The 25,242-nt window shown below is 42.8% G+C and overlaps 2 protein-coding genes across 14 annotated transcripts in view; one reads left to right on the top strand and one right to left on the bottom strand.

Moving 5' to 3' along the window:
- The window catches only part of tsnare1 (T-SNARE Domain Containing 1), a 403,887-nt gene that overhangs the window by 250,636 nt on the left and 128,009 nt on the right, over positions 1–25,242 (top strand). The window lies entirely within an intron of this gene.
- LOC307047634 (uncharacterized protein) lies at positions 1,847–11,477 on the bottom strand. Of its 5 annotated transcripts, none has more exons than XM_079694686.1 (6): positions 10,617–11,477; positions 7,916–8,012; positions 4,349–4,561; positions 3,133–4,209; positions 2,242–2,410; positions 1,847–2,040 (listed from the first exon to the last, which is right to left on the bottom strand). In XM_079694686.1, the coding sequence occupies exons 3-6, from the start codon at positions 4,557–4,559 to the stop codon at positions 1,911–1,913; spliced, it is 1,587 nt and encodes a 528-aa protein (XP_079550812.1). In that variant the 5' UTR covers positions 4,560–4,561; positions 7,916–8,012; positions 10,617–11,477; the 3' UTR covers positions 1,847–1,910. The 5 variants fall into 5 exon arrangements, with proteins under 5 accessions (XP_079550812.1, XP_079550813.1, XP_079550815.1 ...); XM_079694687.1 differs by having other exon boundaries at positions 10,621–11,477; XM_079694689.1 differs by lacking the exon at positions 4,349–4,561 and having other exon boundaries at positions 10,617–11,473.

Genomic DNA, 25,242 nt, shown 5'->3' with positions numbered 1-25,242 from the left:
AGGATTTTAAAAACAGAAGTCATTTCATTAATGGTTTGTAGTTCAATTAAGGAATTTTCACTTATGGCAGATATGTTTCTCCTTTAAATAACATCTCTAAATGTCAGGTCATCTGTTGAATGGATGACCATTAGGAGCTGGTGGCGCTTGTCTTTTAAAACTCATACTCTGGTGCCGTGCGCTTCCTCTGAAGCTGCAAGTAAGATTTATAACATCTGCAGGGTGGCTTGAGTGACCCCTTCTCCCTGAACGATATTTGTTGTCGAAAATATGCACCATTACAATGAGTGATCCAAGGCCCCGCATGTATTACTCCCAATTATATAATTTTTTTTTTATTAAAATGTGTTATTGCTCTTTGCCCAGTGTCTTTTTAAACTCTTCATCTTGGACGACAAACACATGTTATTTCCACCTTAACAGTTCTCCTGAGGTAATAACCATGCTACAATGGAGAAATCAATACTTTAGATTGGAATACTATCTTTGGCTTGGTACTAGCTCTACCTTTAACATTTTCCATACAAATAAAGATTTGTCTGCTTTTATAGAGTGGTTACTAAAAGAAGATTGAATAATATGTTCTACCCTCAGTGTGTTTTTAGGATTATTTAATAGTTTCCTCTTTCTTTCTTTATAAATGTACACTGTAAAAAAAAAAACGTTGTTTTTACGGTAAAAACCTGGCAGCTTTGTTGCCAGAATAATGATGTAAAAAATATGGTAAACTGTAAACAACTTTACAGAACAACGTGTATATTTTACAGTTTGAAACAGTTGTAATTTACATTTTAAATCTGTAATTTCAACAGCCCTTTTCTGCTGAATTAGCATGATCACGTTGCTATTAAACTGATTATTTCAGTAAGATTTACATGCAGTTGTTGTCTATTGTACATTGAATCCCATTAAATTTAACAGAAAAATACCAAACAAATAACACTGTTTAACTGTAAAAGCATCAGTGTAATGCTGTAATTTAACTGAATTTTCCCGCAAATTGTAATCAAAAGTTGTGTATAATTTAGTGTATTTTGCCGTAGTAATGACGAGTTTTACGGTGAAAGCAACCTCTAACTACTGCAATTTTAATTTTCTGTAAAATATATTTATTACAATTAAAATGCAGCAAAAACTGTTCTATGAATAACAATCTCAAATATATAGTATAAAAGCGCCTGTAAGGATTATTGCTCAGTGGAAAAAAAATGTTTTTCCTATACATTAGTCAGATTGAAAGATTTCATTTAAACTACACTGCCTTCGTATATATATATGTTTGACTATTACCAGAAATGTGAAGAATGTAATCCAGGGTACACAGATTAAGCATTTAAAATAAAAAATGCAAACCTAGATAAACCTCAAGAGCCACTGTATTAAAAATTGAAAAAATTCCAACAAGAACTTGCCTTTCCAAGAATTTATTATATATATATATATATATATATATAATAGCAGTGATCAAAAACATCTGTCATTTCTCAACATACATATTGGTAAAACATACAAACTAAGGCTGCACAATAAACAAACTTCAAGCTGAACAAAGTTGAGAGGTTACTTACAAATGATTTATGGGAAATAATGTTTATAAAACAAAAAACAAAACAAAACCACCCAGTGGAGTGTAACACGTCAACATTTTTACACTCAACAGTGATGTCCTGAGCTTTTACATCCACATAAACCAACCGAAGATTGTTTAAGCAACTTCACTTTGTAACAGCAAACCCCAAGAGTGGCTACAATGACCTTAAAATAATAGTTTGACATTTTGAGAGTTACATATTGCATTTTTTAAAATTAGTTAAAAGAACAATTTAATTAGAAAAAAGGCACGATTTAAACAATCAAACAAACTGTAACTTGGGCACATCGCCACATGCCATTGATCTTACTGTCCATATTCAGACATCACGCCACTCATGGTCCGAAAGTTCCTGTATCAAGGTGAGGACTCTCGGGTTCACCTGAAGACGGGATGCGCGTGTCTTCTCCACTTTGGTGTCCTTCTCTGGGTTGATGGAGAAAAAACACCTTAAAATAGAAAAACAAACAAACAACAGAATTAATAATGAAATAGCTTGCCTAACAACAACAACATTCACATCAATCTTATTATTTTGAAGCCAAAATGACAATTATCTTAACCCCCAATTCACTGAAGCAGCTGCTTTAGATTTGTTGCAGTTTAATAAAATAAATTGTTGGATAAAACCCATCCCAAAAAACACATACCTCTGGACAAACTCCAGGGTGGATGCCAGCTCTGACGGGTAGGCGATGTTGAAGCAATAATAGCTCCCAAACATCATGGACAGGGCAGAAACCAAGGAGGGGATGTTGTCCTGTACTATGTTTCGATCCACACTCAGCATGTATCGCTTTGAAGAATAGCATGATCGTCCTAAAAAAGAAGAAAAACACAATTCAAACTAAATTAAAACAAGACTTGTCTTCCTGAAACATTTCACAAAACAATTTTAGCACATATGTTATTACATTTTAAGGTCTGTTAAATTGCTCTCACCATCAATACAAAAATGTATGTATGTGTATTTGCAGGTTAAGGGGAGATAAAAGGGGATAGTTTAGGGGATAGTTCATATTGTTTGAAGGGGGGTTGTAGGAGCTACAGTTTGGAGAAACAGAGAGGAGAACCAGCAGACAGCTAAGCAATGCACTGCTGTGGACATAGTTAAGCCACCAAAAAAACTAAAACAATATTACTCTTAGTGTATGCTATATTAAAGAATATTTTCAAAGCTCTACCTTGCTGTCAGACAGCTATACAGTCTGTTTCTGATAGGGACTGAAGCAGCAGGGTACATTTGTGACAATATTCTAAATATAGCGTACATGTAAACTGAATTTTTACGTGGCTAAAATACGTTTCGCTGCTGCACCCATCCACAGCTTTACATACGTACCCGTACTCCTGCCTGTTCCTCCAAAGACATGCAAGTAATACACTGACTATGGATAAGTATCCATAAACATCCAAACTAGCCCTTTATGAGCTTACAGTAACAAAAAACATTGTGCAACATAAACGTCTCAAATTAGACAGAAAAGAGAGAAAGAAGTGGCAGAAAGAACAGAAAAAAAGTAGTGAACGTTTTTACTTACCACACACAACAATGGTGGGAGTCAACTGAACTTGGTCCATCTGTACTTCCCCTGCCAGGCATGTGTCCTCAACATAACAGAACATCGTGTCTTCCTTCTCATCAAAGTAGGACAGTAGAAGCAGCACCATGTCTTTGACGTCTTCAGAACAACCACTTAGCTCTCCTCTCATCACTTTGAACTTGGTTAAAGCCTGTAGCAACCTTTTGCTCTTGTACACAGCAACCGTATTCATGTAGTTCAGGAGTCGTTTCCCCTTCAGATCCAAATTCCGTGTGAAAGTTTCTTGAAGCTCACTTCCTGTGAGTTCCTTGAAGTGGACTGCCATGCCAAGGTCGTCGAACCAAAACGGCCACTCTTGCAGGAGGGATTTTATATTTGTCCCCTGGTTGACTTGTTTACGCTGCGTGTAGAACGTTGACTTCATTAGAAGTTTGACCTCCTCTGGATTTACATCAGTTTGCTTAGACATCACCCTCAGTTTTTCCTTTTTCTCCTGCTGGCTCTCTTCGGTCTCTCCAAGGGGCAGGAATTTTAAATCCCATTTAATGCACCCATAAGTGTCCTGGATTGCTGCTCTCTGTTCTGGAGGGACTTCATCTGTGTCTGACTCGTCGGTGCCATTCTTTCGTTTTCTTATTTTTGGGGTCGTGGATCGCTTCACATTCTCTATCCTATTTTGCAATTGCTTGACCAGAGAGTGATACCCTGGCCCGATCACGTCTCCCTCTATTATGTCTTGAAGAGACGTAGGATACTTTGCCACTATCTTTTTTGCAACTTCAATAGTGTGTATTTTACTTAAGCAAGTACTTTTTCGCTTAATTTCACACACCAGAATCCGTACCATCTCTCTTCTCATTTGTGGACTAGGTCGTTTTCCTCTGTCCAGTGTCTGCATCAGTTCCTCTGGGAACTTATCCCACGGTATCACAAAGCTATCCATCCAGTCTATATCAGGCCTTTTGCAGCTGTCGGAAGAGGTTGAGGATGAACTTCTGGGTGAATAGGACATCAAGGATGCAGAAGGTCCTGGCGAGCCACCAACAGATGAGCTGCTGGATTCAGGAGTCTGGCCTGCAAAACACACACATATTAACAAAAAGAGTTATGAGGAACACAGTTTTAATGTTTCTATATTTCTGATGTATCTTTTATGCAGGCCACTTTGGGCACTGGTTGCATCCTGTACTAAAATAGTCACACGTATACATACATCTCAGCTTCCAAGCAGCAAGGACTTTTCTGGCTTGAATTGGCCTCAAAGCTGACAGCAAATCTGCTTCCTTAACAAACTGGAAATCCTCATAGGTCTCCACCCCAAGGGATTGTAAAGTCTCCTCCAGAATATCTTTTGTCATCTCTGGAAGGTCAGGCAAGACCTCAGTGATGGCACTGCATATAAATGTTTGCTCCATGTCTGTCATCTCTGGAATCATGGAAGAACGACACTTTTCGGTTTTCAAAATTACAAATGAAAGACAAAGATAATTAGACATTTAGTCAAGTAATACTGTACATACATTATATACAGATAAGAGGAACCTCTAATTTGAGTATAGGGTGTGATTGAGGATGTATACTTTTTATTTCTGTACATTGCAGAACAAAAACTGCTGTCACTTTAATATTTTTCAAATAGTATTTTATCATTTTCCCTAAGCATACATGTGCATTGTTAGAATGGTTTCAACACCACAGTAGCCAATATCGTGTTTATTTTGACAACACACTGTGTTTCAGCGGGATGACTTGGTGCCCGTTAACAATGTATGATGGTAACGGATAAAAATCTACCAAGTCGTTAATGTTAACACATTGCAACCTTGCATTCTGTTTTGTCACAGAGTACAGGTGGTATTCAGAATGATAGTCAGTTTTATGTATATCCATCACAAAATACACAGCTGAATCATTTTGAATTAAAATAATGAGCAGTTCTCCGAACTCCATGGACTCGTCATTTTTGGACACAAGGAAAAGCCCTTTTTTATATGATGTACCTTTATACTGTATGTCTGTGGAAACACTAGTATTGTTTTCTGAAAAGCCAAACTCTCTCACTGCATGTTTGATTGAATCACTGTAAAGACTGGAGTAAAAATTACAACTGTCTTTGACTTGCAGAAGTTGACTGCATCCTGGCCCAGCTGAAAGATATGCTTGAAACAGCTGATGTCTTTCGGATAAAGTTAGGCAGATGTTTTTAAAGTTTTTCAAATGCCTGGCACATCTCTTGAAGTAGCTGTGTTTACTTTCAAAACGCATTGTCCATACTCTAATCAAGGGGCCAAGATGAGTGCCGGATAGTGTCTCATGAAATGGTGCTTTGGTTTTAGTGGACTCTCAGGAAAGAAACACTTCCTTGTTTCCAAATATTCTTGGATTGTAATGTCAAGATAGGCTACCTGTGACAACGAAATCTTTTGTGCACAAATCAGATCAACAATATCTTTAAGCTGGAGAGTCAACTGCCACACATCATCTTCTGGATTTTGCACTTTGTCTCCAATTAATACAGGCAGCAATCTTAACAAATTCCAGTTCTGAATGGCTTGACCTGAGAGCTTGAATATGTCAGAGTTGACAGCACAGGGCTTAGGGAGAGCATCAGATCCTTTGTACTTGAACTGTTTTATGCGTCGGTTCAAAAGTGAATATGTAAACCATTTCTTTTTCTTAATAAAATACTTTAAGTACAGTGCAACATCGTAGGATAAGACACCCTCAAATATGTCATGGCCTAAACAAGGTGGGAGACCTGACTTGCAAACATGAAAAGATGTCAGAGCATTGAAGACAGAGTTTGCCTTTATGCCTTTGATGTGTGGACTGTCTTCAACTTGTAGATCAGCAACAGCAGAATCGTAACCTTCGGGTGTGCGCTGTGGCCCACATACATTTGGATCATCACTCTTAAACTCACTTTGTGTGATTTCACAGTACCTGCAAAAGTACTTTGAACGACTAAAGTTTTCAGTGAACCCACCAATACCGTGTGAACCCAAGTTATCACCCGCAATGCAGTACAGAGCCCCTTTGATCATGTCTCCAACTGTTGTAACTATTCCATTTTCCTCCAAATCTTTTAAATCCACTAACATCTCTGAGAACACCTTAGCAAATCCAAATTGTTTTAGGTCATTCTCTCCACACAATAAAACCAGGGACATGTGATCAGTATTAGAGCGCACATGAGCAGGTAGATTTGCCACAGAAAGATAGACTGCAACAACTTTGTGTTTTTTCCTAGCAGAGCCAAGGGGGTTGACAATTTCAAAAGCATCCTGGTACAGAATTAGCTTCAGGCATCCTGGATTTTCAATGAAGAACTGGTTGGACTTAAAGTTGTGTCCATCACTTATGTCACCAAAAACATCTGAGTCTGTTTCACATGACTGCTGTGACATTGAATTCTTCCAAAATTCTGATTCTAATAAGCCACTTACTGTTTGTTTCAGAGGTATGTAGTAAGCAAACCTTTGTGTCATATTTTCATCATTTCCTAATGTTACTTTTTTAGGCTCTATGTATTTGAACATCTTTTTGAATGTCTGAGCTCTTGAATATGTTGTTCTCAGTGGTCCCTGGTGACAGACTGAGAACAGATCGGAATCCTTCACACAATCACAGATTTTAGCAATAGCATCATCAGTTAGAGACATGTCATCTTTTAAAAGTGAACGTAGTTTACTTAAAATGTAATCCTGTCCCAACTCATGCACATTTTGCATCTCTTCGACAATGGTCTGTATTGTTGAAGCTGGAAGAAGGAGCTGCCCTTGCAATTTTAAGTAGAATAAGCATACATTCCTAAGATAGGTCTCATTGAAATGCTGTGTCAAATCAGTGCTTTCATTTGTTGTTGCATCATTTGGGCTCTGGGAAGCATCTTCATGTGCAGAACACGGAGAAATGGCTTCCCTGTACATGTCACTTATGCTATCAACAGAACATGCTCTGTGTTTTCTGGACATATGAGCAGTAAATGACGATTTCACAGTGAAAGTATTTGTACAACCAGTTACTGGACATAACACAGGTCGTCCCTCCACTATATGATCTTTTAAGTGGGATATAAGTTCTTTCACTGTTTGAAATTGGCGCGCACATAACGAAATTGCACATTTCAAATCTGTAACAATGGCTCTAGCAGTGGCTGCAGGCACATTGTGAATCCGATAAAAGTGAGCTTTAAAAGATGCGTAAGTACAAAATGTTCGCTTGCAGTTCGTGCCAACACATTTGAAAAAACACTGGGGTTCGTTCCTATGCACTCTAGAATGCAGCACATAACCCTTCAAAGTCTGTAGCGTTTTGCTGCAAAAACGGCAGGTAATCATTTTTAGGGGTTCCTATGCAATGCAGAACATAACCCCTCAACGGTTAGCTTATCAGTGCTACAGATCCGCTCATGTGCACACAGCTCCACGTGGTCCGTGGCAGGCAGACTTGAGGCCGACTTGGCCGCGTAACCGTTAACCTGCAAATACGGCAGGTAATCATTTTTAGCACGCTAACAAGACTGCCCGTTAACTTTGAACCCGCTCAGATGTAGCTTCAAACCCCCCGCTTCATAACAGCATGAATTAAATGAAAATAAAGAGTTCAGCTTTTAGCATGATACTTCAATAACGTTACCAGACTATTTAAATTAACTCCCGGTCAGTAGACGTTATAACTATGACTGCAAAATGCACTCAATCACAAACAGAAGTTAGTATTGTCCTGACAACACACCGTGTTATAATTGAAGTTTGAAGAAAATAAACGGTTAGCTTACCAGTGCTACAGATGTGATCCTCCGCTCATGTGCACACAGCTCCGTGGCAGGCAGACTTGAGACAGACTTGGCCGCGCACTGAGCCGTAACCGTAAACCTGCAAAAATGATAGGTAATCATATTTAGCAATATAATAATAATATAACTGCCCGTTACATTTGAACCCGCTCAGATGTAGCTTCGAACCCCCCGCTTCACAACAGTATGAATTGAACGAAAATAAAGAGTTCAGCTTTTAGCACGATACTTCAATAACGTTACCAGACTATTTAAATTAACTCCCAGTCAGTAGACGTTATAACTACTATGACTGCAAAATGCAATAAATCACAAACAGAATTGTCCTGACAACACACCGTGTTATAATTGAAGTTTGAAGAAAATAAACAGTTAGCTTACCAGTGCTACAGATGTGATCCTCCGCTCATGAGTACCTGCACATAGCTCCGTGGCAGACAGACTTGGCCGCGCACTGAGCCGTTAACCTACAAAAAGTGGCTGCTCCCGCGATAATTAAATAGTCCAATGAAATAACAGAAACAAACTCTACTGCTCAGTAGGCGTGTCTCATTTCAGCGGCCGTTTCCTTCGGAGGCTGCGTTCGTTGACCGCTTGCGTCACTTCCGCCGAGAGGCTGTCCCAATTTAAAAAAAATACAAGACTCAAAAAGTAGATTTACCGCTGTGTGGACGGGCCGTTAGTGGCGCGTTCGATTACTGTTTGGGCTGTCTGCCGTGGGCTGCATTCCACTCCAAATAGCCGGGCGGCCCGAGAATCCAAACGCCAGCTGTTTTATGGATTCTCATTTAATTTCCAAAAATGTCTCAGTACTGGGTTATTTCCAATTTCAAAATAAACATATGTATTTAAAAAATAGAAATAAGAAGTAAGTATATTATAGTATATTCAAGAATGAAAAAATATAAAAAAACATGATTTTAACACTGTCATGTTGTCATTTTAACTGTATTGTATTGTTTTATGTATTACAGTTTTTCTGTGTTCAAACCACAGTAATCTGTAAATTATACAATGAAATATAATTATTTTTAACATATTCTTAATGTGAATTTAACAGTTTTGTTTGGTTCAGTACTTTACGAAATATTACTGTCAATTAAACACTGCTTCATTGTTTCTCTATTTACAGTTTTTTGATGTCGTGATTTTACAGCTTTTCCCTGTTAATTTCACGGACTTTTTTTTACAGTGTACCAATTGATTAATTCATGGCTAATAAATCGTTTTCTTTATGTATTTCTCGTTGGTGAACAGTGTTGTGCTAGTTACTGAAAACCAGTAACTAGTTACATTACTAGTTACTTCATTTCAAAAGTAACTCAGTTACTTTACCGATTACTTACGCCAAAAAGTAATGCGTTACAGTGAAAAGTAACGTTTTAGTTACTTAAAAAAAGGGCTCCCAAAAAAGACAAGCTCCCATTAATGCCCTTATAGCCTTCATTTAAGTACTGTTATTGCATTGGAGAATAATACAATCTGTTGATCAACTTGACATGCATTTGCATCACTGAACTCTGCTAAGCAATGTGGTCTATACAAAAACAAAGATATGTTTCAAAGTGCCAATTTATCGTCGTCAGAGAGCGATTCCGGTTGATACATGGCAAAGGCTTTCACAAAGTTAGAGCCGTTATCAGTAACCGTGGAGGTAACTTTTGTTGACACTCCATACAAAGAGTGAATGTGGTCAATCTCACTAGCAATAAGATCGTACGTGTGCCTACCCTTTATCCTTTTACAGGCCAACGCAGCTTTCTGGCGTTGTAAAGTGGTGGGGTTTATCCAGTGAGATGTTATCCCGAGGAAGCTTCTGTTGTGGACAGACCAAATGTCTGCGGTGGTCGAGATGTATTCCAGCCCCTCAAATGTTTTCTTTAGCTCGCTATCCTTTTTGGTATATTCTTTCTCCAGGTAGTTGGAAAACGTTTTGCGTCCCATATGCCGTGTGCCTCCCGGACATGGTATCATGCTTACTAGCTCCCTGAAAGCGGGTGACTCCACTGTAGAAATAGCCTGCACGTGTTCAACAACATACCGTGCAATGGCTTTATCCACTTTCACCTGACTAGCAGTCCCTCGGTTGAAATCCAGCCGCTGTTGCTTGGGTGGAGGTGGAGGTGAGGTGGCGTCGGATAGCTCTGGGTCTGTGCTCTTAACTAATAGCTTCGTCCCAGCATGTTGTTTTTGCAGATGTTTTAACAGATTGGAATTGCTGTTTTGAGCAGTAGATAGGATCTTTGACCCGCCAAGACACAACTTACACTTAACTAACACATTATTTTCTTTATGCTCGAGAAAAGTAAAATAGTGAGCATATCTCCATGCGGAGAAACTCGACTTGTGCTCCGCCGTCGCCATGATAGTATTGTTAGTAGGCTAACTAAACACAAACACGCCCACAAAGCGTCTCCGCATGTGACACAGGAAGTATCTAAGTACATTTACTCAAGTACTGTACGTACAGTTCTCATCTCTGTTCGCCTCGCTGTTGGCGCCGCTCACCAACGTCTGGGAGCCGAGACTATATAAAAAAAATAACGGAGTAACGCACCATGTAGTAACGGTAACTGAGTTACTGAATTTAAAAAATAACGCGTTAGAGTACTAGTTACTGCCAAAAATAACGGCGTTACTCCCAACACTGTTGGTGAATAAGTGTGTTTATGTGTAAACTCACTCACTCCCGTTTTCCTTCTCTCCCCCTCTGGTTGTCAAGCCACGACCTCCTCACGTTCTGCCGGACCATGCCGACTCCTCCGTCCTGTCCTCTCCTCCGTCCACCTTCTCCTCAGTCCATCTGCTCTTGGATCCTCCCGCTGTAACTCTTTTGAGTGGCCCAACTGCTTTGCATTTCATCTCCTCCTTTACAGTCTCTACTTTGTTGCATGGAGGGCGTATTCCGCTCTCATGTCCCACACTCTGATCTTGTGCCCAATCCCGTGGCTCAGCTTGGAACTTCATGTTCTGTGGGGGACCGAAGAGAGTGTGCCTTTAATTTCACCTGTAGTTCTGGATTCCTCAGGTGGAGTTGGTTCTGGATAAAGTCTTGTCATTGTTGGTTCAGCTCTGGTTCTCTGTCTGTTCGATGGAGAAGGAGGAGTGTCCTGTGGTGAGGTCTTTTGTCTGCTTGGAAGATGGGGTCGTAGCGGTCTGACAGGCGGAGAGATAGAGAGAGAGAGAGAGAGAGAGATCTCGGGACGCATTACCTATAGTTAATTCTAACACACCGAGGTAAAATAAATCCAACCTTTTCCACTCTATTTTCCTAACAATACTATCTTTCTTAGATGTTAAATGTCATCTAAGCCCAGTTAATGTCTTCTAATAATTGTACCATATCCCTAAACATTGTTTTCACCCACTGTAACATGTTTACCCCAATTAACTCTTTCAGGAAACCATTTTCTTCTATACATTTAAATACCTACATGTTTCAAGCACAACATATTTCACACACTATAAAAGACCGTCCCCATATTTTCTCCATCACTTTAAATCTCACTGTTATTTGGAGATTCCCCTAATCTGTAAATCCCGATCACTTAAACCCATCTCATAATTTGATACAAGAACTGCATATACGGGGGGGGGGGGGTGAATCATCTTGATTATAACCGCCTCACCTTTGGGACCGAGTATTTCTAACTCCTCCTCTTGTTGCTCAGCTGATCTTTTGGCTATGGGGATAAGTGAAAGTCTCTGAAACACAGCTGGAGTTTTGTTAGTGATGTGGGCATTCTCTATGAGTGAACTAATAGATCCATGTTTTACTTGATATTGTACTCCACATCCAACCAGAAAGGTGCCAAGTGTAATGAGCACAATCAACAATGCTATTCTGACTCTTATCCCTAGGGGACCCCACAATTGCTTTGGCTTTGTTCTTGACATCATCTCTATTTTATCCCTGGTTGTGTCAGTTACAGAATTTAAATAATGAGTACAAAAATAACGTATAGAAAACGTTGGACTCTTTTTCAGGTGCAAAACAAAAAATAGGTTTTCACTTTAGTGTACAATCTATAAAAATCTACAGACAATTCGTCTTTTGAGCTGTTTCTATCTTTATCTTATTTCTATTTATTGTTTTGTCCCAGCTCTGCCAAATCAGTCCTAACTCCCAATAATTTTCTGGAAGTTGCCAGTGAAGGGTGACAATGTGTGAGGTGGTTTCAATTTGCTCCTTTTTCTTTACCTTTAAACCGGAGCACGTGTGAAGTTCGTTACAACTTCTCACAGTTCCGTCCACCGGGGATCAGCTCACTGTCTTTTGTGAACTTTCACCCTCACCCAATCACCTGGCCGAACAGGAGTCTCTTCTGGTGTCTCGTCTGGTATCTCTGTAGTTTTCCTAGCCTGTGTAGACAAAACTTGCATAATATTACTCAGAGTTCTGACATATTTATCCACTTCTATTCGTCTAATATCTAAAACTGGACCACTCCCTCCTTGGAGAAGGCCCAAGCTTCGGCATACCTCTTGTTGTTATGAGACCTATTGTTGACTACATGTTATTATTTATTAATTACAACATCGTTGAAATCAACATATCTGTATCATCATGACACTCCCTCCTTTGAGCATAAAATGCTCAATTAATATTGCAATGATTACCCTATTATGAACAGGACATGTAAAACCCATAAAGTTGCATTAAATAAATATAACTCCTCCGTGTGTACCCATAAGGCGTACTAAAATATCGTATGATGTATGGTCAATAATGGCTTTTGTCATGGTATTATGCATCATCGTTGCTGCGAAAAACAATACCCCTGGTGTCGCCAATACGTCTCAATAATTCTAGGATTAGAGGATTGGTTGACACTGCTGAACTAACATATGATAAAATAATATTTCTCCAAACTGGAGGGAAAATATGAACTATTCTCACCAAGGGTGACATGCATGAAGGGCTGGTGCCCCTCACTCAAATGAGATATTGCCTTACGCACTACACTATAAATCAGTAAAGTTACTCAAGAATAAATAAATAAAGACTGATTCTTGAAACTGTTGTAAAAACCCTACAACTTCTTCATCCAAGCTCTCAATCAGTGTTATGTTATTTAATCTGCAGCTCATGCCTTAAAACAGATACTTCAGACCGAGTATAACATTTTGTTTATGAGAAACATGTAATCTGACTCCATAAATCACATAATTGTTTGATTAAAAACTGCACTTCTGGCTAACAATAAATGAAGTTCCCCTTTAAACACAGCCCCGGTCTTCTGACGGGGTCTCTCTATCTACTGGCTGGAAAATGTTGGGCCAGTCTCTGTCGCTCCGTCACTGTTCTCCCGCTAACAGTCACTCTCTAGTTCTGCTGGGTTCTTGATGACTTCTTCACTGGTTTGAGACAAGCAACCCTATCGGACACCTCCCTTTGTAGCCAGACTTCACCACAGCAGAATCGAGTTTCTGTTTTCAGGTCTCATCAGCTCCACGTCAGGTGAATCGCCGCCCCTTTAACTGCAGTCGGTGTAGACAGGAGGACTTGGTAAGGATCCTCCTTCTTGGGCGAGTACCAGGTTCCCGTCGTCTTATTTTGGGTGGGAACCCCTAGTCTTGACCTAACCCGCTGTGTGGACACAATAGTTTTCTGTGTGGGGGAACAACATCACTCGTAATCTCTTTCCTTCTCATAATTACAAAAATAGTCTGCTAAATGTTCTAATCTGTGGATGCTTTATATGTAAATGCAATATCCTACTCTCGATTTTTTAAATAACATTAAAACTCTCCCTCCTGTGGTGTCATATATGGCTCAATGTAGCTGGATTTCAAAATACCTTTGTGCTGAAGATGCATCACCTGGTGCCCTCTGAGCTTCCTCATTGTTGTTGTTGATACCAGGCTGTCAGTGGCATTTGGTTCATGTTTGGAAATCCTGTTCCTCTTTGACATCCCTGGGACCCCACGCCTCTGTCGTAGTCATGGAAACCTCCCCTGGGGTAACCGCATGGAGGGCCGTTGTTTGGTGTACTGTTCTGCGGACACTCTCTGGACCAATGTGTCAGCTGACCACATTTGTAGCAGCCTTCATCCGTTCTTCGTCTTGATCGTTGCCCTTCTCTCCATTTTCCCTTTTGTTGATGCTGTATCTGAATCTCTGGCACTTCCTGAGCTTGAATTGTTGGAGGTGTCTGACCTGCCTTCTCTGGTTATTCCTGAGCTTGAATTGTTAGAGGTGTCTGGCCTGCCTTTTCTGGTTCTATGGCCATCTTTGATGTCGCTGCCATTTGCCTTGCCGCTTTCTTGTTTTTATTTGCTTCGGTATCTTTCTCAGCTATTTGTATCCTCAAAAGTCGAAGTTGTAGTGCTTCCATTTCTTCATCATTTTCCCTTTTTGCTGCCTGGTATTTTATATCGTGGTGAAAGAGATGTTGTCTCCATTCTTCAAAGGGTTTAGCGTCTAATGCCACCACATCTCCCAGGCTTGCCTGCACTGATTGGGGAAGGGCTTTAATGACCGCGTTCTTCCACAGCATTACGACAGACGGCGAAAAGTCATGTCGTTCTCCTGTGCAGTCCTCCCACACTCCTTCACATCTCTTCAGGAAGGCATACATGTCTTCCCCCGGTTCTTTTCTCAGGCTGTTGAGGGTATGTAAACTCCGTGTTGTTGGGTAGATGTGACGAATGGCCGCCCAATACCTCGACCTGATTTTGTTGAAGGAAATGTCATCTGGGGGTTGTCCGGCTTTGATCCATGCGTGTTGCTGTCGCAGGTATTCTCCATTCTCATAGTCAACTACAGCTTTTCAATGGGCTTTCGTTGGTCCAGGCTGATCATCAGCTGGAAACAGTCCTCTCATTTGCCACTGTTCCAACAGTTTCTCAATTTGGTTCCATGTCTTTTGTCTAAGATTTGGAACTGTTGTAGCATCTGATCTCATTTTTATCCTTCTCTTGATATCTGCAGTTGAGCCTGGCTCTGCGTCTGGTCTCAACTTAGTTTGTTTTGGTGACATGTTCTCTAACTATTTATTGAGTTATCAAAGATGAACCACTAATACTCTGACTAGCACCTTCGTCCGAACTTCAAATCTGTTTTGTTTTTTGTTTTTTTTAGAAGTTTTAAAAAAAAATTAAGTTTTTTTTTTTTAAGTTTTTTTTTAAGTTTCAAGTTTTTTGTAAAAATATTAATAAAGTAAATTAAAATATAACAATTATGCAAATTGTAAAATATGAAATGTTAAAAATAAAAATTGTACAGTGTATGGTTTTGACTTTGAAATATGAAAATAGAAATCTGGTGAAAATCTAAATCTACTGTGTACAGTGCATACCGAAGTGTATGACATTATGCTAATGTCTCAACTTGTGTTAGCTTCAATAAATTGGTGTTTGAATATTCTACAGTCTAGGTTATGTTATTTATGTAAAGTTTCTCATCTTATAATTAGAAACCACTTTGCAATTCTACTCTGGCGATACCTGTGTTTGTTTATACACTTTAGAATCAAACTTCAGAATGTTAATGTATCTTTCCCTAAGAGGTGTTCCCTCTATCTGTGTAATAATTCTGTACCACCAGCAGAGTGCGCTATTGTAATTCCCAGCTCAATCCACTAGGAATAGCTGTTGCAAAACTGACCTCTTTTTAAACAAGAAGAAGCTTATTTTCCTTAAAAATATCTTAAAAATGGGAAGAAAATTAGACTATGGTTAACCAACACAGCACATAACCGCCAAAACACATTTGCAAACTGGAATATTTCATAAAACCGCCAATACACACTGCAAGTAGAAAAAACATCCAAAATCAGATTTTTTTTTGTTAAAACAAACAAGAGTACTTTTGATTAGCATTTCACGAAATGGCGACTGCCGTTTGGTTCATTGTGAACATGAGGGCAAGACAAGATGGCAACTGATTTTCCAACCTTTAACCTGAAGAACAAAGGGATTTGAAAACACACCTCGTAGCTCTCACAGCGGAGTTGAAATAATGGTGGGGTGATATTTAGTCTAGAAAATTCAACACACAACAACACTGTAGTTTAAAATAACATTTCTATTTGGTTTACAATGATAAATGGGCCTCATACCCTTACCTCATAGCCCTCAACCCATGTACGTAAATTGTTTTGACTTTAACACTAGAACCGCCAACGGGTCAATTTTACCCGCAGCTGTTTTTTTATTGTATGTAACTTTTTTTCAATAAAATATTAACGTCTCTCAGTCTGTGACTTTTCCTGAAAGCGTGTTATGTAACACCCTGTGTTGTTAAAAATTGGCAATATGAAGTCAGATTGAAAAAATTGCCAAAGAAATTGCTATTTATACCTATTTCCGCCAGCGGGTAATATTTACCTCATAGAAATGCTCCGCTCCTCGCACTATTGATTTCGCGCGTAAACATAAACATGACGTGTTGCTATAGCAACGCCTTTTGTCAGATAGAGAGATAGATAGATAGAGAGAGCCGGTTATATTTCCAAAATGGACAAAAGAAAGAGACTCATGAACGTACAGGAGGCACTATCGTTGCTAAACCGTCTGAGCGAAGCAGAGTGATGGTGGGGAAGTATCAGGACTGAGTGATGTGTCCTGGGTTTGTTCTGCCTCTGATGGGTCATCTGACAGCGATCCTGAGCCTCCGCGGAACGTGAGGCCGTCCCATCCTGACCCCCGGCTTGCAGATGGGCCTACTGTACCATGCAGCCCATGCAGAAGGTATGATGATTCTTGTTTTTTATTTCCTACTTTTCTACAAATCATAGGCTATAAGATAACAAGGCATATAGATAATGCCTTTTCTTTTTACAAATTATCTTTTCATTGCCTTTCGAGGATGTAATATTATCAAATAAACATTTATGAAATATACTTTAGTCTAAAGTAGTGTTTTCCTCTCTCCTATTTAGTGTGTGCCACTGAGCCGTCACCAGCCCAAGAGATCGGGAAAGATAGCACAGTGTGGACGGTCATGTAGCCTTGCGGAGGTGCAGGGAGATGGCAGATACAGAACATCCTCACAGAGTCTGCTGACCCCACACCACACGCACGTCACAACATTACTGACAAACTCACAGCAGTTATGTGTCTGTGTGATAATGTAATGTTGGAGGAAATCCGTGATTGCACAATTGCTGAAGCGCGGAGAGACAGAGCCACCTGGGATGTCTCTATTATGGAGCTGAAGGCCTTCATTGCGCTTCTCTATGTGAGAGGTGCATATTGTGGGAAGAACATTGAGATGGAGAGTTTCTGGTCCGAGCAGTGGGGCAACGCGTTCTTCAACGCAACACTGTCGAGGAACAGGTTTCGGGAAATCATGCGCTACCTGCGCTTTGATAAAAAGGAGACCCGCCGGTGCCGGTTGACCACCGACAAGTTTACGCACGTGAGGAAGGTGTGGGATCATTATGTCGAAAATTCAATCGCGTCCTACAGGCCAGGGTCCGACATCACTGTGGATGAACAGCTATTCCCGACCAAATCAAGATGTCCATTCACACAGTACATGCCCAACAAGCTGGACAAATTTGGCATCAAGTTTTGGCTGGCAGCTGACGTTGACAGCAAATACATACTGAATGGCTTCCCTTACCTGGGAAAAGATACCAGCAGGCCAGCAACACAACGGCTAGGAGAGAACAATGTGCTGAGGCTGGTGGAGCCCTTTGTCGGTAAGGGAAGAAATATAACCACAGACAATTTCTTTACCTCCCTCCCTCTCGCCAAAGCGCTTCTCGCCAAAAACACCAGCCTAGTGGGAACCATCAAGCGCAACAAGCGGGAGCTCCCACCCTCTGTGCAAGGGAGATCTGAGCTGTTCAGCACCAAGGTGCTGAAGAGTGACACAATGGTGCTCTCAGTCTACCAGTGCAAGCCGAGGAGAAACGTGACAATACTCAGCACGCAACACCAGCATGTGGCCATCTCCACAGAAATAAAGAAAAAGCCAGAGACTGTGGAATACTACAACCACTCAAAAGTGGGGGTTGACGTGCTCGACCAAATGGCTCGCCAATATTCGGTGAAAGGTAGGCTATTATTAGGGTCTGAGACCTAGGTCGGCAAAGACCCTATTGAAATCGGTCGCGCAGTCACCTGCGAAAAACACCCAAAAACAGGGAAAACGACCGGCAAAAGCACAGAAAAGGTTCGGAAATCATGACGGCTGATAGGCCGCATGAGCCTAGTCACGGAGCCCACGTAGCTGCAACTCGCATAATTGATATCGTTACGATCAATTTAGTCGCTCGCAATGCGAGCGATAACCATGCAAAACCCACAAAAAACAGGGAAAACGAGGAGCAAAAGCCCATTAAAAGTGACCTAAATCATGGCAGTAGGTAGCCCATGCTCCTACAGTGAGGTGGGCGCGCATACATTGCTCGCACTTTTGACCCCCGCAACATATGTGAAAACTCACCAAATGTTGCACGCGCGTCAGAAGTGGTGAAAATTGCGATGTGTAATTGGTTCCGGAACTTTGCGTAAAAAATTGCGTACGCCACGCCCACTTCCGTTTTTAACGTTAACTCCCCCTACTTTAACTTTCACATAAACGAACGAAACTCGCTACGCATATCTAGGGTGCGGAGACGAACCAAAAAGCCTCTTGGAGGGGTATAAAATAACGTACAGGGAGACGGCCATTTTGAATTTGGCGTTGGAAAAACGCCATTTATCGCGTTTTTCGTCCTCCGTACAAAAACTATCTTGTCCTAGGGACTTTATTCGTACGACTCGAAATTTGTCGGGTAGCTTCTCGAGACATGGGCAATTTAAAGTTATCACGGAAACTTTTTTCTTTTGCACGGCATAGCCGTGATTTGGCGCCAAAGTTTGAGTTCGCTCGATGCTAGGCGGTCCCTCGCCATGGAACACGATGATGTCATAACTCAAATTGACATTCTCAGAACGCCACCAAACTTCACATGATGGTTAACACTGCGGCCCTGAACAGCTGTAGGTTGAATCTGATGTTACTTAATTTGGCGTTACCATGGCAACGCATCCTTCGCCAAAAAATACCATGTTGTCATAATTCAATGGAAAATCGTCCAAACGGCACCAGACTTCAGACTATCATTAATGGTCCGGCCCTCAACAGCTCTGTCAATTATGGGATGTCCTCATATGTCGTTGCCATGGCAACGAGTCCCTGGCCATGAAACATGGTGTTGTCGTAATTCAATGGAAAATCGTCCAACTCGACTTCATATGATGGCTAATGGTCAAGCCCTCAACACCTTAATATGACAATAGTGACTTTTCCTCAAAAGCTGTTGCCATGGCAACACACGCCTCGCCGTTAACCAGGATATTGCTATAACTACTGTGTAAATGGTAAAAAAAAGTGTTCAAATTTCACATGTGTGCTAACCGTCAAGCCCTCGAGACATATATGTGTCAGTTTTGAGATTTCTTCAAATGTTGTTGCTATGGTAACAAAATGGTCACAGTGAAACACGGTTTTCTCATAACTCCAGTTAACATGCTCCAAACGGCCCAAAACTTCACAGGTTTGATAACGATGCAGCCCTCAACACAACTAAGCATATTATGGGGTGTCATCAAATGCTGTTGCCATGGCCACAGATCACCCGCCATCAAACACAACTTTTGTGTTACTGCTGTAACTCAAAGACATTGCCCGATCGGCCTGAATCTTCCCACGTTTGCCAACGGCCGAGTCCTCGAAACATCTGCCTGACATCGACGTGCGGACAACAGCCTGCGGAACGTCGAAGACTCGCTCAACGCTGCTTGCAGCTTTAATTGTTATTATTATTATTATTATTATTATTATTATTATTTTAGGCCTATAGAAAACACTGCATTGGTCAATCGTTTTTACTAAATCCTATGTTTCTCTCAGGTGGCACGCGTAGATGGCCCGTTGCTGTCTTTTATAATGTGCTGGATCTCGCTGCCATCAATGCATGGGTGCTGTACAGGAGCTGCATGAGCCAGGAGAACCTACCGAGAAGGGACTTCATGCTCCAGCTGGCACACGAGCTGCGCGTTGAGTGGATGAAAAGCGCCACCACTTGCGGACCTGCCCTTCAGCGGTGCTGGTGCAGGAGAGCGCAGGAGAATGACCTGCATGGTGAAGGCGCACTGCATGCAGAATAAAACGTTCTGCAAATGTGTCAAGTGTGGGGATGCTGTGTGTGGCAAATGCACAGCCAAGGTGCTCAGTGTTTGCAACAATTGTGTTTGAGTGTTTGTGAAGCGTTGTGATCGATGTGTTCTTATTGTTCTTATTGTTCTTCTTCTCTGATGTTTTTTGTTATTTGTATACGTTATATGTTATCTGCTGTTCAATTATATAATAAATACATTATTATATTAATTTATATTATTGTCATGTTGTTGTTTTTTATGAGTAGAAGGCTATCAGACGATATGAAGCATTTTTACCTTTACGAAACACAAGCCTAACATCAAGCGTTTATTAGCGAGAGTGGATAATATTTCTTCCATAGAATATGCAGCGATCCTCGCGCTATGGATTTTGCGCGTAAACATAAACATGACGTGTTGCTATAGCAACGCCTTTTGTCTACTGCTGTTCCTATAGATAGAGAGAGAGATAGATATATATATATAGATATATAGATAGATAGATATATAGATAGAGAGATAGACAGATAGATAGTTATAGATAGATAGAGAGAGAGATAGAGATATATACCTAAACAAAACACAAGTCTAACACCAAGCATTTAAATCAGCACTGTAGCGATATTTTATACTTCATGCTATCTGTACAAACTATATAATATGAAAAGCTGAGAGTCCACAGATTATATTGGTATACATTTCGTCCCTGTGCGATCAAAACTCACTCTTCTGTATGGTACATTGTACCTTTAGGCATACAGCGAACTCTGGCGGTTCTAGTGTTAAGAGCCAGTATGGTAATCTCTTCTGTTTAACACTAGAACCGCCAGAGGTCGCTGTATACCTAAAACCGCCAACGGGTAAAGTTTACCCGCTATTGATTTCCAAGGTACAATGTACCATACAGAACAGTTAGTTTTGATCGCACAGGGATGATATGTATACCAATATAATCTGTGGACTTTCAGCTTTTCATATTATATAGTTTGTACAGATAGCATGAAGTATAAAATATCGCTACAGTGCTGATTTAAATGCTTGGTGTTAGACTTGTGTTTTGTTTAGGTATATATCTCTATCTCTCTCTCTATCTATCTATAACTATCTATCTGTCTATCTCTCTATCTATATATCTATATATATATATGTTCTCCTTCAAGTAGCGGAAAAATAAACCTATCAAACTAACTATATAGTGGGGAAAGCCTTGGTGAAAAGGTGCGTTTTGAGGGCTTTTTTGAAAGTGTCCAAGGTTGGGGCGCTGCGGATTTCGGGGGGGAGAGAGTTCCAGAGGGTGGGGGATGCTACACTGAAAGCTCTGTATTGATTCACTCTCTCTCTCTCTCTCTCTCTTTCTCTCTCTCTCTCTCTCTCTCTCTCTCTCTCTCTCTCAATATATCTATCTCAATATATCTATCTATCTCTCTCTCAATCTATCTATCTATCTATCAATCTCTCTCTATCTACAGGAGTAGACAAAAGGCGTTGCTATAGCAACACGTCATGTTTATGTTTACGTGCGAAATCAATAGCGCGAGGAGCTGAGGTTACCTACTGTAACCCCAGCTTCTATGAGTAAATGGCGCAGCCCTCTAAGGCTATCGCTATTGGGTAATCCCCCTGCGCCCCCGCGCAGCACTGAAACACTTGTAGTCCACGCCCACCCGCAAGGTGGGCCCCACCCTCGGGCCTCCTTCCGGTATAAATAGGAAGGTGGCCCGGCAATCTGCTCCCATACAACATAACTTTTCTTCAGCTATTCGTAGAGCCAGTGGGGCCCCGCACTTAGAGGGCTGCGCTATTTACTCATAGAAGCTGGGGTTACAGTAGGTAACCTCAGTTCTATTTCGTATATGGCTTCGCCCTCTAAGGCTATCGCTATTGGGTTAAGGGCGAAGCATGATGTAGTCTGCGCCCCACTGGGTCCGCCCGGCACTAGAAGCACAGACATACCTGCTCAATAACACCCCCCTGCCTGATGTGCCATGCGTAATGGCTCATCACCGTACCTGGAACATAGCAAAACATGCCTATCTTCCCGACGGGGTGAAGGCTGGGCACAATACATACCGGCCGCTGTGAGAAAGTAGAGACGAAAGTCCCACCTCGTCCTGCGATCGTAGTGGGGGAACAGCAGCTCTCTGCGTGCAGACAGGCAGGAGAGCGCACAGCTGGATCCCTGACGTCACTCACTCTGACCAGGCACTCCGTACAAAGTGTGTTAGAGGAAAAAGGAACATCCCTCAGGGGAAATGGGCCGCTCTCCGCGTGCCAAAAGGCAGGAGAGAGAGAGGCGCACAGCCGGCTCCCTGACATCACTCACCCCGACAGGACACCCAGTACAGGGTGTGTCAGAGAGGAATGGGAGACATCCCTCAAATAAAAATGAATAAATGAACAGGGGGAAGACCAAGATGCAGCCGTGCAAATATCTTCCACTGACATTCCTCCGTGCAAAGCCGTGGAGGAGGAAATTCCTCTGGTGGAGTGTGCCTTGATGTTCTCCGGGGGCTCCACCCCAGAGGAGACATATGCCTGTGACACAGCCTCACACAGCCAGTGTGACAGCCGTTGTGCAGACAGAGGTTGCCCGATCGAGCGCTCTCTATAGTGCACGAACAGGCGCTGAGAACGGCGCCAGGCCGCCGTGCGTGCCACATAGCTGGACAGCGCGCGCACCGGGCAGAGGAGATGAGATGTGGCTTCTTCCTCCGATTTATGAGGAGGCGGAAAAAACCCATCCAGGGTGATCACTCTTGACCTAAAAGTGCTTGTGATGACCTTTGGCATAAAGGCTGGGTTAGGCCGTAGCACAGCCGAACTGCCATCGCCTTAGATCCGGAGGCATGACGGGGCCACAGAGAGAGCGGATAGATCACTCACCCTTTTTGCTGATGTTAGAGCCAAAAGCAGTACTACTTTGGCTGATAACATTTTAAGGGGAACCTGCTCTAACGGTTCAAATGGGGCTTTGCTTAGTGCTCGTAACACCAAAGCCAGATCCCACTGAGGCGCCAGTGCGCGTGACACCGGTCTGAGTCTTCGTACCCCTTGCAGAAAGCGTTTCATCAGGGGGTGACTGAACAACGTCCCGGCTCCGAAACCCACGTGACAAGATGATATGGCAGCCGCATATACCTTGATTGTGCTGAAAGCCAAATTCCTGTCCAACAACAGCTGGAGGAATGACAGCACGTGAGGCAGGGGGCACGTAGTGGGGTCCAGGCTTCTTTCTACACACCAGCGCTGGAACGCTGCCCACTTGGCTGTGTAGGTCGCTCTGGTAGACGCGGCCCTGGCGCCCTGAATGGTGCGTACAACATCTTGAGAGAGACCCAACCTCTCTAAGTGTTCCCGTTCAGGGGCCATGCCCATAGGCGCTGGCCTATCACTGGGTGACTGTAAATCGCTCCCTCCACCTGCGAGAGAGCGTCCCCGCACCACGGAATTTCCCACGGTCTGCCTGACAGCGTACGCTGTAGGCATGGAAACCAGGAAGCGCCCGTGCGCTCCGGGGCATCTTCTCTTTTTTCTTCTCTTTTCAACTCGCCGCGCACATACAGTGCTCTGATGGAGAGTAGGTGCGCGCGCGCCCAGATCAACAGCCGTCTTGCTGTGTTCAGAAGCTGCGCTGAGCGTACCCCGCCCTGGCGATTGATGTAGGCTGCCGCGGCTCTGTTGTCTGTGCGAATCAATACCTGTTGATTCTGCAGCAGCGAGGCAAAATGCTGAATTACTCTCCGTACGGAGATCAATTCCAGCACGTTTATGTGGAAGGACATGTGAGCCGGCCACTGTCCCCCGACTGCCTGCGACATGCACGTTCCTCCCCACCCTGAGAGAGATGCGTCTGTGAACACCGAGATGTGTGACGTAACTCTGCCCAGGGCCACACCCTCTGACAGGACGTGGGGACTTTTCCAATAGGTTAAGTCTGAACCCACGGACAGAGGGATGACCACCATGCGCCTCCTCTGTCGCACGGGGTCGATGCGTAGGCGAATAAACCACCTCTGGAGTCTTCTCATGTGAAGGAGACCCAGGGGAATCACCCCGTGGTCGGCTGCCATCATGCCGAGCAGCCGCATCACGGAGAGGGCTGTCACCACGCTGCCGGGTGTGACGCGTCGAAGGAGAGCTGTCAGCGTCTCCACTCTCTGCCGTGAGAGTCGCGCTCTCATGCGGGCTGAGTTCAATTCCACACCCAGGTAAACAATACTCTGGGAGGGAAGAGGACAGCTCTTTTTCCAGTTTATCATGAAACCCAGCTTTGATAGATGCGATATGAGCTGTACCGTCTGTAAAGCCACTTCCTCCCTGGAGCGAGCCATCAGCAGCAGGTCGTCCAGGTAAAATAGTACTCTCATCCCTCCTCTGTGTAGCGGCTGCAATGCCGTCTCTACACACTCCGAAAAGGTGCGAGGAGCCAGGGAATAACCAAACGGCAGACGGTTGTACTGGTACGATATTCCCTGGAATGAAAACCGCAGGAATTTCCTGTGTTGTGGGATGATGGGTACGTGGAAGTATGCATCCTTTAGGTCTATAGAGGTGAACCAGTCTCCCTGGTGAACACACTCTAGTCCCCTTTTGACCGTCAGCATGTGAAACGGCCTTTTCATTATTGCCTCGTTGAACGCTGACAGGTCGAGGATGGGTCTCATTCCCCCCATCTTTTTCGGGATAAGGAAGTAGCGGGAGTAATATCCCTGATTTTCTTCCCCTCGGGGAACCCTGGACATAGCCTCTTTCAACAGGAGTTCCCGTAGCTCTGCTTGGAGCGCCCGACACTGTTCCCGGGATGACAGGCGTGTCTCCTTTATCCCGTTGAACTGTGGGGGGGGGGGGGGAGGCGAACTGCAGGGTGTACCCTCTGCTGATCAGCCTGCTCATCCATCTGTCCATCAGACACACGCGCTGCCACTCCGAGAAACACTCTGAGAGCGGGCGCACATGCTCGAGATGTGTTGTGGTTGTCATGACGACGAGCCACGCCAGAGCCCTCGCCGCCGCTGTCCGTGAGGCAACCCAAGGTGGGCCTAGAGCGAAAGGGCTGTGAGGGGGCCTCCACACGCTGCGTTTCACTCCGACTCTCATCGTGAGGCGCGTACACGCTCAGAGGATGAGTAGAGGTGTGTGCAGTAATATCCACATGAGGCGTTACCACGGCGCTCATGGGCTTATTGTGACCGTGTGTAGGTGGCAGATCT

The sequence above is a fragment of the Notothenia rossii genome, assembly GCF_949606895.1.
Source record: "Notothenia rossii genome assembly, chromosome: 7".
Taxonomy (NCBI): domain Eukaryota; kingdom Metazoa; phylum Chordata; class Actinopteri; order Perciformes; family Nototheniidae; genus Notothenia; species Notothenia rossii.
Note: the sequence above shows the minus strand (reverse complement) of the source record. Positions and strands in the feature narration are given on the sequence as shown.